The sequence below is a fragment of the Emydura macquarii genome, unplaced genomic scaffold (assembly GCF_026122565.2).
Source record: "Emydura macquarii macquarii isolate MOO-44397 ecotype Brisbane River unplaced genomic scaffold, CSIRO-AGI_Emac_v2 contig_3671, whole genome shotgun sequence".
In the NCBI taxonomy this organism is placed as follows: Eukaryota; Metazoa; Chordata; order Testudines; family Chelidae; genus Emydura; species Emydura macquarii.
In genome coordinates this window covers 9160482-9173266 of record NW_027133808.1, presented here as the reverse complement: position 1 = coordinate 9173266, position 12785 = coordinate 9160482, and the positions used below count along the sequence as shown (strand labels likewise).

The following is a 12785-nucleotide window of genomic DNA, read 5'->3' as shown; positions in this document are numbered from 1 at the left end:
AAGCTTTTAACAATGAAGGTAAATAACCATTGGAACAATATAACAAGAGTCATGGTGGATTCTCCATCACTGGCAATTTTTAAATCAAAATTGGATGTTTTTCTAAAAGACATGGACTAGAACTATTTTGGGGAAGTTTTATGGCCTGAATTACACAGGAGGTGAGACTGGATGTTCACAATAGGCCCTTTTGGCCTTGGAATCTATTAATCTGTTTTCTCAGAAATTGCCATCTCATGTGCTGGATTTAAACACATTTTGCCAGCTATAATAAATTATCTAGACCTAGTAAAATAGTCTTACCACTGAAAGTTGAATTCAGAATATTAAAAAAACAACCAAGAATGTGGTTTCCTTGAGGTTCCAAAAGAAAGTTTAAGGTAGTAGTTTTTTTGGGTTTTTTTTAATTGGTGCATATCTTCTGGTGGGAAGGAAGAAGATTGTGCCACTACCCTGTCATCAGGTGAAGTTTGGACATCCAGATACTTATTTATGCCCAGAGACTTGATAGGCCCATGTAGCTCTTTTTCAGATAATGAATCTGAAACAAGTAAAGGAGACAACTCCTTTAGTATCACCGGTGAGAGTGACAGATCTGGGCAGAATAGTTCCCATACAAGACCTTTCCCTTGAATACTTTTGGGAGACAGTTCATTTTGTGGATGCCTTTCTCCAGCATTTTTAAACACAAAGTAATACCTGTGGTAAAGTTATTATGGTCACATTGCCCATGGTAGTACTTGCTAGTATCCAGCAGGGAATTCCCTATCATAATCCATATGTGAGGGAGTGAGAGTTCATAATCCGAAAGGCTAGAACTGAGAGACTCAAAGTTTTCTAGGGTTCCTGATCTGTTCCCTGGGACGAGAAGGGCAAGTAAAGGCATCAGGTTGGTTATGGTCTGATTTTGGATCAGTGATATGGATCCAAGGTCTTCGATGAGGAAGTTTCCAAGGGTTTCAACAATGGCTTAGTTAAGTGAAAAGCAGAAAGGGCTAAGACAAATTTCCCAGGGAACCATTAGGGACCACAGAGGGAGGTTCATATATCTGCAAGGTGTTTTGCATAGCTAAGGAAATGGATTTAGCCTCATAAAGCTTTTTGTTTGTTTGTTTTATTTTCCCAGACAAAGAGAAGAAGGAACCATCCCACTGCTTTACACGTTTTCCTTTTTATCTTTAAACACCAAGGATAACCTCCAACGCAATGTAAGGGGTCTCCAATCCAAAGGAAGGTCCAAACTCAATGCACCTGAGCCACAGGATCTGTAGATCAAAGGATTCATCAGGTGTATTATCAGGCTTCAAGTATGGAACTGATGATTTAGAATCCAGCATAGGATGTAAATTATTACAGCCTTGGTCCTCAATATCACCTTTTGCTGTTGCTCTGACTTCTGAGGCTGGAGCCACTGTGGTATAGTTTTGCACTTCAGTACACAGAATAGGAAGTACCAGATCCTTATGCCTCTTTTAGCACAAGCCAACAACTACGAGGCCAAGTGTGACAGGGTGTACCAGGACCTTTGACGACTCCTACTGGAGACCTCCTAGTCCTACCATACCTTGCCCAGGAAAGAAGCAGTGAAGGTGGGTCCTTCATGCCTGCTTAGAAAGGCTGCAGGGAAGCTGCCTATCAGCAGGCTCAGTTAAAAGGAGCTACATTCCTGGCTGGGACCAGAAGGGTGAAGGGCTGGAAGACTGCGAATCTCTCCTAGTAAGGAGACCTAGGAAAGACTCTGATCAAGCAGGAAACATATGGAGAGAATGCAAGGACTGTAACCCTAAAGTAACAGGTGACAGTGATGGGACTGAGTGGGAAGCAGCCCAGGGATTGCAGCAGCAACTACTAAGGGAAGAAGTATGTGGCTGCCGGTTAAAGGGTACTTGGGTTGGGATCTGGAGTAGTACTGTGCCTGGGTCTCTTTACCACCCACAGGGGCAGTCCCGAAGAGGGCACAAGACTCTTTACTAGAAACCCAAGAAAGGGGGCTAGATTTAAAGGGGCCCAAGAGGGAAAAAGGTGAAGAGAGAAGGTGCTCTCAAGAAGGAGGGGCTGAGTCCAGCTTGAGCCAGCGAACTGGAAGACTTATGTTTTGTGTTTGTTTTGGACTTGAGTACCTCAGTAGGGGTTATAGAATCCCAGAGTTGGAAAGGACCTCAGGAGGTCATCTAGTCCAACCCCCTGCTCAAAGCAGGGCTAACCTCAGCTAAATAATCCCAGTGAGGGTTTTGTCAAGCCGCAGCTTAAAAGCCTCCAAAGATGGAGATTCCACCACCTCCCTAGGTAACCCATTCCAGTGCTTCCCACCCTCCTAGTGAAAAACCTTTTTCTAATGTCCAACCTAGACCTCCCCCACTGCAATTTGAGACCGTTGCTCCTTGTTCTGTCATCTGCCACTACTGAGAACAGCCTAGCTCCATCCTCCCTGGAACCCCCTTTCAGGTAGTTAAAGGCTGCTATCAAATCTCCCCTCATTCTTCTCTTCTGCAGGCTAAACAAGCTTACTTCCCTCAGCCTCTCCTCATACATCTTGTGCTCCAGCCCCCTAATCATTTTTGTTGCCCTCTGCTGGACTCTCTTCAACTTGTCCACATCCTTTGTGTAGTGGGGGGCCCAAAACTGGACACAATACTCCAAATGCGGCCTCACCAATGCCGAATAGAGGGGAATAATCACTTCCCGCCATCTGCTGGCAATGTTCCTCCTAATGCAGCCCAATATGCTATTAGCCTTCTTGGCAACCAGGGCACACTGCTGACTCATATATAGCTTCTTATCCACTGTAACCCCCAGGTCCTTTTCTGCAGAACTGCTGCCTAGCTCATCTATCCCCAGTCTGTAGCTGTGCATGGGATTCTTCCGTCCTAAGTGCAGGACTCTGCACCTGTCCTTGTTGAACCTCATCAGATTTCTTTTGGCCCAATCCTCCAGTATGTTTAGGTCCTTCGGTATCCTATCCCTACCTTCCAGAGTATCTACCACTCCCCCTAGCTTAGTTTACTCATGCACACTGACTGTGTGTGACTTGGCCAGAGGGCTGAACCAATGAAGATCTGCCAAGCAAGGTCGTCATCTGATAGAGGGCGCCAAGAAAAGAGAGAGTGCAGGATCACACCCAGCCAATAGGAGGTGCTCAGAAGAGGCGAGCGTCCCATGTCACAACATGTGTTTATGCTCAACTGGATCCAATGTGTGCAGATTCATTGTGACTGGCCTCTTAAGTTTGGCTACATAAAGGAGACTGACATCTGTACTGGGACTCAGATGAGCTTTTTAATTCCCTCAGGGGTTCGAGCTGAGTTTGTCCTTCCACAGCTTACAGATCCCTGCACTTCAGAGCCTGAAGATTTAGTTAGTAATACTTTCTGCAACAGCATAGCTTGGAAGAAATTCTGAAGTTCCTTTCTGGACCTGGTAAAGGTGCTGAATATGGAGCAACAAGAAGACCAAACAACATAGAAGTGCATCTAAAGCAAAAATAAAAATAAATAAATAAATTAAAATATATATCAGCAGGGCAGTAAGTGCACCTCTTGAACTACAGTTTCTTTGTCATTAGTTCCAACATATCAGATCTTCAACCCTCATTATCAACACACCTCTGTCCAAATGCCCTAAAAGAAAGGGGAGGAGGTTTCTGCAATGTGCCCAAAAGATTAGGAAATCTGGTTTTGCCAACGAAGTATCAGGCAACTTCTCACAACTCTCCTCTGTTATCCACCCCCAATCCAAGTCTGTTCTTTACAACAGGGATTCCCAAACTGGTGTGTGTACCATTGGTGGTATATGAGCTTGACATTCCATCAATTCACTCACACTCTCTCTCTCAAGAAGATGCTACATAAATCAATAAGACGTGGATACTGCTGTCCTACATCATATTGTTGTGCCATTATCTTGAATAGATCTAGATTATTGAAGAAACACAATCTTTTACAGATTAATACGTCTGTCCATTTTTTGTTGTGATATCTACCCTGAATTTCTTTTGCTGTATTTTATTCCATTACTCCTCCTCATTATACGTCATGGATCTGCCTAAACAATTTCTTTCCACACCTTGTTTACACAATCCAAGTACTCGCAGATGGCTATCATATCTCCCTTTGCTCTGTTTCCTAAATGATACTTCCTTTAATCTTTCCTCACAAATCATTCCCTCGAGCCCTCTAAGACTTTTTTTCCCCCTCTTCAATTTATTTTTAAAATATCTTTCTGATACTGAGTTGCCCCAGAACTATTTGTTCTACCGAAAGTATCTTTTTCTCCTGCTTGCCATCCCATTGCCAATGCTCTTCCCAGGTATCTTGCTTAAGTACTTCTCTTGTATCCTTCTGCTACTTTTGTCTTCACTATCTCTTGTTCCCGGAACTCCTGTCTCCTAGTGCTAGCCTTTTGTCATTTAAATCCTCCTTAGACTGTACTTTCTGCAAAGACACTTTTCTAGTGAATTAAAACAAATCATCTGCATTGCCTTCTCCAAACCATTCCTTGTATGTGTCTAAACTGCATTTTTAGGGCCCTGCCAAGTTCATGGGTGTGAAAAATGCATCACAGACCGTGAAATCTGATCTTCCCCATGAAATCTGGCTATTGTAGGGGAGAGGAGCTCCTACCGTGTGCTGGGTTCTAGCTGCTAGCCCCAACTGGGATGGGGAGGGACAGGACTTCCTCTTCGCCTGCAGGCTACTACCTGGGAGCCCAGCCCTGGAGGCATTGCAGAAATGAGGGTGGCTCACCTTTCCTTCTGTACTGCTTTCAGAGCTAACCTCTGAAGGCCATACAGCCATGGAGCTTCCTGCAGCTGGAGGAGGTTCCCAGAGATGGGTCTGATCCAGCCTGGGAGCAGCCCCTTGCAGGAGAAGAGGAACTCTCATCTCTCCCCAGCCCAACTGAGAGTAGCATCTGGAGCCCAGTGCACAGTAGGAGCCCCCAGCCGGGAAACCCCAGTCTTGCCCCTCCCATGCTCCAGGCCCTGTGCTCGGAGGTTATGGGGCCTTGGGATAGCTGTGGGGAGAGAGGAGGGGGAAAACCACAGTGTCCCACTGACCATGGGGCCCTGGGCAATCACAGCCCACGTGTAAGACCAGCTCTGCCCTCCAATAATCCCTGCAACCCTCACTTCTTCGCTGCTGCTAGTGTGGGGCACTGTATTCAGCCACAGCTCTTCAGCCACCCTGCTCTGAATGCAGTGCCCCCGCCAGCAGCAGCACAGAAGAAATGGTGGCAATTCTGCAACCCACACAGCAGTCTTTTGGGTTGGGACCTCCCCAGTTATAAAACTGTGAAATTTCTGATGTACACATCTGAAACCATGAAAGTGACTATTTTTAATATCCTATGACCATGAAACTGACCAAAATAGACTGTGAATTTGGTAGGACTCTACCTAATATTAAATTCCTTAGGACAGACAACGTAGCCACCTCTGTGTTTTTTATAGCACCTATAAATAGAGCATTGACAGCACTCACACAATAACCACACTGTGGGCTCATTAGTGCCAGGAAGTCTCTGTGGAGGGATAAAAGTAAATCAATAGTTAAGGCTCAATCTAGTTTCCCATTATAAGCCTGATTTTTAGCATTCAGCTTAGGTATTTTTATTTTGGGGAAAGCTACAAAATTTCACATATCAACTCATCCCAGGATAAAATTATCCCAGAAAATTTAGAAACAAAATTACACTATTTTTAAAAGAGATTTCTCCAACATTTATTTTTAAAAAAATCTTTTTCGCACCTTATGTCCTCAAAATTGGTTAGCCTACAAACATTTATAATAATACATTTATAACTAAAGATAAAATCTGTTCACAGAGGTCATGGATTTCATGACTTTCCAGGACCTCCGTAACTTCTGGGGCATGGCTGCTGCCGAGCAGCTGGTCCAGTCCCGGGGCCATTGCCACCAAGCAGCTCATCAGCAGGCCAGCCCTGGCCTGCGGAGCAGTGGGGCCGGAGCAGCTGTAAGCCTCACAGCTTCTGTTCCCCCCACAAAGTATTTTTAGTAACAGTCAAGGACAGGTTGAGGCTTCCATTAATTTCTGTTTATTGCCCACGACCTGTCCCTGACTGTTACTAAAAATATCCATGACAGAATCTTAACCTTATTTATAATATAACATTTTAATAGCACTCACCTCCTACTGGCTCCAATTCATGCTAGCACAGCTGTGTTCAGTCAAACATTGATTTGCAAGGCTGCTAGCTTCACCCAATACAGACTGATCCAAATCAAATACTAGGTTTTATTACTATCATCATCATCATCATACCTAGGAGCCCTAAATTATGAACCAGGACCCAACTGTGCTATGTGCTTTACAAAACATATAGAAGAAAGACATTCCCTACCCTAAAGAACTTACTACTAAGTATAACAAAGACTACAGATGGATACAGACAGATGAGGGACTAAAAACAAACAAACAAAAAACAATGAGGCAATACTGGAGAGTAGGATAGGCAGTGGTCTTACCACACCAGCAATCTAATCATTGTTAACCTTTTTGTAGTCGGCCTGGTGAAGGAGAGGGGTTTTTTTTGGAAGGATTTGAAGGAGGATAATGAAGTAGCTGTGTAGATGTTTACAGGGAGCTCCTCCCAAGGGTGAAGGTCAGGGATGGGAGAAAGCACTAAGTGCTTGTTTGAAAATTTGACGGAAGTTGCCATCATGGGCTAATTGAAGGCAGGAGTCCAATTTTTTACACTGAATGAGTGGGGGAGATTTTGAAAACATAGGCCTTGAAAGCAATGACAAGTAGCTTATGTTTAATGTGATAGAGAAGTGGGAGCTAGTAGAGAGATGTAAAGAATGGGTGATGTGGAGAAAGCAATGGGCTAGGAAAATGATCTTTGCAGCAACATACTGAATGGGTATAAGCAGGGCAGTACTGCATTTATCAAGGCCAGACTCAAGGATGTTGCAGTAATCAAACTGCAAGATGGTAAGAGCTTCGACAACAGCTTTGGCTGTGTGCCTGTATAGAAAAGGCTGAATCATAAGAGATATTATCTGGTACATCTCATCCTAGGGTAATTTCTTTTAGTTTGCCATATACAGGACAAGCCATTTGAGAAAATATGGATCCAAATATTGGTGAAGCTTTCAATTACAAAATTTTCTCTTAATTTTATTCAGGCCTCAAAAATGGGTTGGCCTCAAGTCCAGATTTGTTTTCCAGTTCTGGCCTTGCTAAGGAGTTGGGCCTCTAATTGTTTTTTCAAGATGTTAAGGGAGAAAATTATAAAGACAAATAGCTGTTTTCAATTAAATACAAAACACAGCACAACTACATATTGCAATAATGCCCATTAATAATTTTCATTAAAAATATTATACAGAGATGTATTTAGTAACATGATAGAGGAGCAATCACTCTCTTTAGAAGTACAGAAGCATCATAAAAAGAAAAAAGGGCTTCTAATCACAATACTGCTAATACCTGGCTGACCTGAGTAGTGCAATATTACATGTCCTGGCCATCTGAGTTTCCAAAGCCCAGATTCTGGTCAGAGAATCTGGGATGCTCTACATGGTTTGGACATAAGAGGCAGTGTGCAGGCTGAAGTGGGTTGACAGTAGCCAAAGAGATCTTCTACAAGCCTTAGATCCAGTTCCAGCATCACAGCTCATCAAACACAAAATTCTGCAAAATCCAAAATCTTTGGCTTATAGATACTTTAATAATCAGAAGCTTGGAACTGTGAATAATTTATTTACTTAGGGCCAGATCTTCAACCTCTGCAATCATCATAGCTCAGTTGAAGTCAATGGAGCTACACAATTTACACAAGCTGAGGATCTAGCCCTCAGTATAAACTGTTTGTGCAGATACAAGTTCAGCTTCTAGAGCTACTCTATACATAAATCCTCATTAAAATATAGTTAAGAATGAAATTATGTTAAAACTTACTAAAGCTAACATACAACCATTTATTTTCAAAACATCCTATTATATTAATAAAAAACCCTAAACATTAGTCTAAAAAAAAAGACAGATTTGCAGCCCAATTCCCCAATGCCAGATAATAAATGATCATTCAGTAGCACAGAAAGAGATTATAAGGATAGAAGGGACCCCACTCTGATCATCTGGTCTAAACTCCTGTAGGACACAGGCTATAGGATTTCCCTGATTTAATTTGCTTGAACAAGACTATTTTTTAGAAAAATATCCAGTCTCGATTTTTAAATTGTTAGTGATGGAGAATCCACCATAACCCTTGGTAAGTAATTCCAATGGCTGCTAACCCTTATTCAACATGTACACAATTCTGGTTTGAATTTGTCTATTAAACTTCCATCCATCTGATCATGAACCAGCTTCTATTGCCAACCTTAACTTTCCCCTTTAATTGAACTGTGCTGCTGGTTGAATAATTGTAAATAGGTATGCTATTTGCAAGTTGTGCACTGTTTTAGAAAGGGCTTTGATCTCAAAATTCTGTACATTTGACAGAATTTGTATTAATTTGATTATGGAATGATGTACTGAAAACCAGAGATTTTTTTAGTATAAAAACAACAACATAAAATTGGAATCTTGATTTTTTGTTTGTTTGTTTCTTTTTTTTTTGCATATGGGTTGTACTAAATAGCAGGAACATAATATTCTGTCTTGAAATTGGACGCTTGACATTTGTGTAATAATTGTCTGTACTGTTTAGTAGTGAATAGGGCTGCAACCCAGAAAAGCACGTAAGCACCTGTTAAACTTTAAACAAATAAGCAGTCCCCTAATACAGTATTCAATTTTTATTTTTGGTTGTGTTTTTCATCTGATATATGTTGAATTTTTATTTAAGAAAAAAACACGACTTGGTTTTATATTGTTACTTATTAATTTTAAGATTTAACAGGCAAAGTTTAAAACAGAATGGGTGATGCAAATTAGTTAGGATAAAAAGCAAATGCTGCCATGAGACAGTGGGAAATTGGCTGCATATCCAAAATGTGTTCTCTCACAGTAACTTTCAGAGAAATTTAAAAATATCTATTTGGGTGTTAAATGTGGCATGTTTTAATCATTTCAATCTTAAATATCATAAATTGTTTTATACGGGTATAAAGATAACTCGATATTCAGCCCAAAAGTGCATTATATGAAGTGCCAGATTTAATTAACTTTATTTACCCCTCTTTCAGATCACTAAACAAAGGTGTCATGATGGACCAGAGGACCAGATCCACTGATTTCAATAGACATAACATCCAACACATCTGCTCATGCTGCCTGGATACTTCCCACTGACATAATACACTGCATTTTATTATAGGCTTTTGTTTATGGTCCTTTGACCAGTTTTCCATTCATGTGACACTCATATCCAAGCCATTTTGAACATTTATTGAATACAATTGTCTGACAATATATCAAATGTTTCACCAAAATTCCATACATATTGCTCCTACCAAATCCCTTTTCATCCACTAACTTTATAATTAATTACATACAAAATTATCACGGTTCTCAGGCATGATTTTTAATTTATGTGCCCAAATTCCTCACTGCTATTGATTCCATTACTCTCATGATGATTTCTCTCTCAATACTGGTTCTATCATTTTAATGTTATTCTAGTTAGCTAAAGAAAAATCCTTTAAACAAGAAATGTAAAAATATAGCTTTTTTTGTTTAATAGAATATACAGTGATGTTCTCAAACTATTAAGGACTAAGTCATGAGTCCTACTCCACAACTGTACAAGAGAGTGTGGGTGCATAGGCAGTTCTCTTACTCCTCTGCACCAGGAGCAACTACTGCTGAGCAGTTACTATACCTCCTACCTGCACATAGCAATTAGCTTCTAGAGTAAATACTCACATGCAACACCTAGCTTCAACACAAGCCATTATCTCGTACCTCTGGGATCAGAAGAAACCCTTCTTAGTAAGACTCCCTTCTTGTACTCCTGTCCCTCTTGAATTCCCTGCGTAAACTCCATTTCAGAGCACTCACACAGGATAGAAACCCGCTCCAAAAGGACAAGGAAAAATATGCAGTGCATTCCCAATGACCGCAAGGTCACACCATCCATATATCAGACTGTCAGGCTCGGCAAAGTCAGACATTGTCCCTGGCAGCACTGTGTGCTGGAGTAGCTATATTTGAATCCTTAAACAGTCACGTAAGGAGGATGCCCCTACTCAAAATATGATATTGTCAGTGTAGCAGAAGAGCTTCTATCAAGGAGCAGCTGAAGAGTAAGTCTTTGCTTAACTGAAACTAATGTGTTAATGACAAGATTATAATTATATTTAGTACAAGGTAGTAACGTGTCAGATTAAAACTAACATACTTTTTTAATTACTTACCTCTTTGCTTATAAATTGTTAATTCTTGTACAGTTTCCAAAAACTGCCAAAACTTCTCATTGCCTTCTTCTGCAATAAATTCACTGTTTAAAAATAAATAAAATTAATTTGCCCATATGTTTTGTTCAAGAGTACAGCACAATAAAAATCTACACTATGCTACTTTGAAATTATAAACCAATATAGGAGTGTTAAACATTAAAGTATAGTCTTGCAACCTTCTACAGTAAAATGATGAATGCTGACCTTGTTCTCCTCTCCCCCCTCCCAGTTAAAGTAAGAGTCAGAACCATATGCTTTCAGGTGACTCAAACTCAGCAATCAGATCCTCACAGTAAAATTAGATTAATACCTTGTACAGAAATAAATACAATTTATAGTCTATTTGATTTTTATTGTTCCACAAACCATACAATATATATATATATAATTAAGCACACACATTACATTTTTCTATATTTGCTTGATAGCCATAACACAAAAATTAAAATGCACATTTGATTAGGTGAGAATTTTTAATTAGTTACAAAACTGTAGCAGTAACAATAACCTAGCTGGAGATCCATGCGTGGTCTCCAACCTATACAGAGCCTTTAAAGATGGATAGTTTATTACCACTACAATAGCGAAGGACAGTTACTTGGTTTTATTACAAAGAACTGAAGTCCTCTCAATTTAACTCATGTCATTCTTTCTTATCACACCTGTATTGTCAAAAGGACATCATCAATAAAAACGGCACTCTTCTATCTGCAAATTTTTATTACTTGGTTTCCAATATTTGCTATGTACATTTACAGCTATTCATCTACAGTCAATTCATCAGTTTCCCCTATTTATGAGAGTCTTTCACACAGCAACAGGGGAGATAAGTTATAAAAATGGGAAAGTGCGACTGTGCATCCACATTCAGTGGTAGTGTGATTAAGGGCATATATGGTACTGGAAACTACTTTTAACTCACTTTTTGAAACTGAGGAGATTTCAAACTAACAGTACCACTTTAAAGGTGTTGATTCTGTGTTTTTAATTTTAAAGCTATACATATTTATCCAACCTCTACTAACGCCTTGATATGCCTTTGTTGCAATTGGTGGGGGAAAGTTATTTTATTAGGAAGGTGTTTTTCAGTATTATGTAAATTAGCTGGTTGTTGTTCCTCACTCAGTTTGACCTGTAAAACATGTGAGATGGGGAAAATGTAAAAGTGTACTATATAAAAGTTGTTATAATCATATAGTAAGTTAACTCATACAACCATAGTGCCATATAAATTTAGCCAAAGGCATCCATATACATCCCATAAAGATGCAAACTGCTATGCCAGTGGGAAGTATTATGGCAGATAAATCTCAATTAAGAGACCACGGTCAACTTCAGGCCTCAACCCAATCATTAATTAGTGGGAATAGGAGATGCTGGGGGGAAGGGTGGCAAAAAGAAAAAGAAATCACACTTTGCACCTTCCTCTGAAGCATCCACCCATACGAACGTCTATCAGACATAGGATAGCCACTGAACAGACCATAGGCCTGAGCTAGTATGGCAATTCCTATGAGAAGGGAGGGAGTGTCTGTTTGGTCCCCCCTCCCTTTTTTTCTTCCCAGCAGCCACTAAGTTGGGGTCCGAGATGTCTCAAAAGGAGCACCCACAATTACTGGACACTTGCGAGAACTTGTTCCGCACCAGACAGATTCAGACTCGTATAAGGGGTCCCGTCCCCTCTCTCGAGTGGGAGTATTGGCTGCGCTGGGGTCACGGCCCCTACTCCTTTATAAACACGAGACCGGGAGTGTCACAGCTCCTCCCCACACCCCACCCACACACGCTCCGCAAGGGGGAATGGGGCCTGGGCCGGGGGGGCAGGGTGGGCTCAATCTCTCCCCCACCCCACCGAGGCCCGGAATCCCCACTGCCCCGCATGCCGCGTCCCCTCCCTGTCCCGGGCCGCCTCCACGCACGCACCTCGCCTCCAGCAGCAGGGGGGTCGCCGGCCACTTCGCCGCCAGACGGGCCGTCACGGCCTTGGGGGAGGCTGGGGCCGCGGACGACCACGCGCACAGCAGCAGCAGGACCACGACCGCCGCCATGGGGGAGGGGCGCTCGCTGACGAGGAAGGGGGGGGGCGCGAGGGCACAGCCGGTCCGGTCCGGTCCGGTCCGTTGCTGCGCAGGAGGCGAGTGACCCGGTTGAGGACAACACACGAAGAGCGCTGCTCTTTTCCGACCCCCCCCACCCAGTTGATTCATAAACAAGCCCCGCCCCCGATCCCCGGCACCCTTCTCCCATTGGCCTGAAGATGCGCTCTCTGACGCCATTGGTCACCCAGGAGACCAATCAGAGCAGACAGCCTTATGACCAGGGTGGCCAAGAGAGGCGCCACTTCTTCAACGGCGACACGTGGCGCGAGGATTACTAGGGCTGGCTCCAGAGAGGCGAGGGGAGGGGCAGCAGGGGCGTGAG

General features: G+C 42.2%; 1 protein-coding gene across 1 annotated transcript in view; it reads right to left on the bottom strand.

The window, feature by feature from the left end:
* Window positions 1-12546, bottom strand: part of UGGT2 (UDP-glucose glycoprotein glucosyltransferase 2) — a 347356-nt gene extending 334810 nt beyond the window's left edge. Inside the window, exons 1-2 of the mRNA XM_067536834.1 lie at window positions 12288-12546; window positions 10323-10405 (exon numbers count right to left, since the gene is read on the bottom strand). Of these exons, the coding sequence (XP_067392935.1) occupies window positions 10323-10405; window positions 12288-12412 (208 nt within the window). The 5' untranslated portion in view covers window positions 12413-12546. The remainder of the gene's footprint in view (window positions 1-10322; window positions 10406-12287) is intronic.
* Between the last annotated feature and the right edge of the window lie 239 nt (window positions 12547-12785).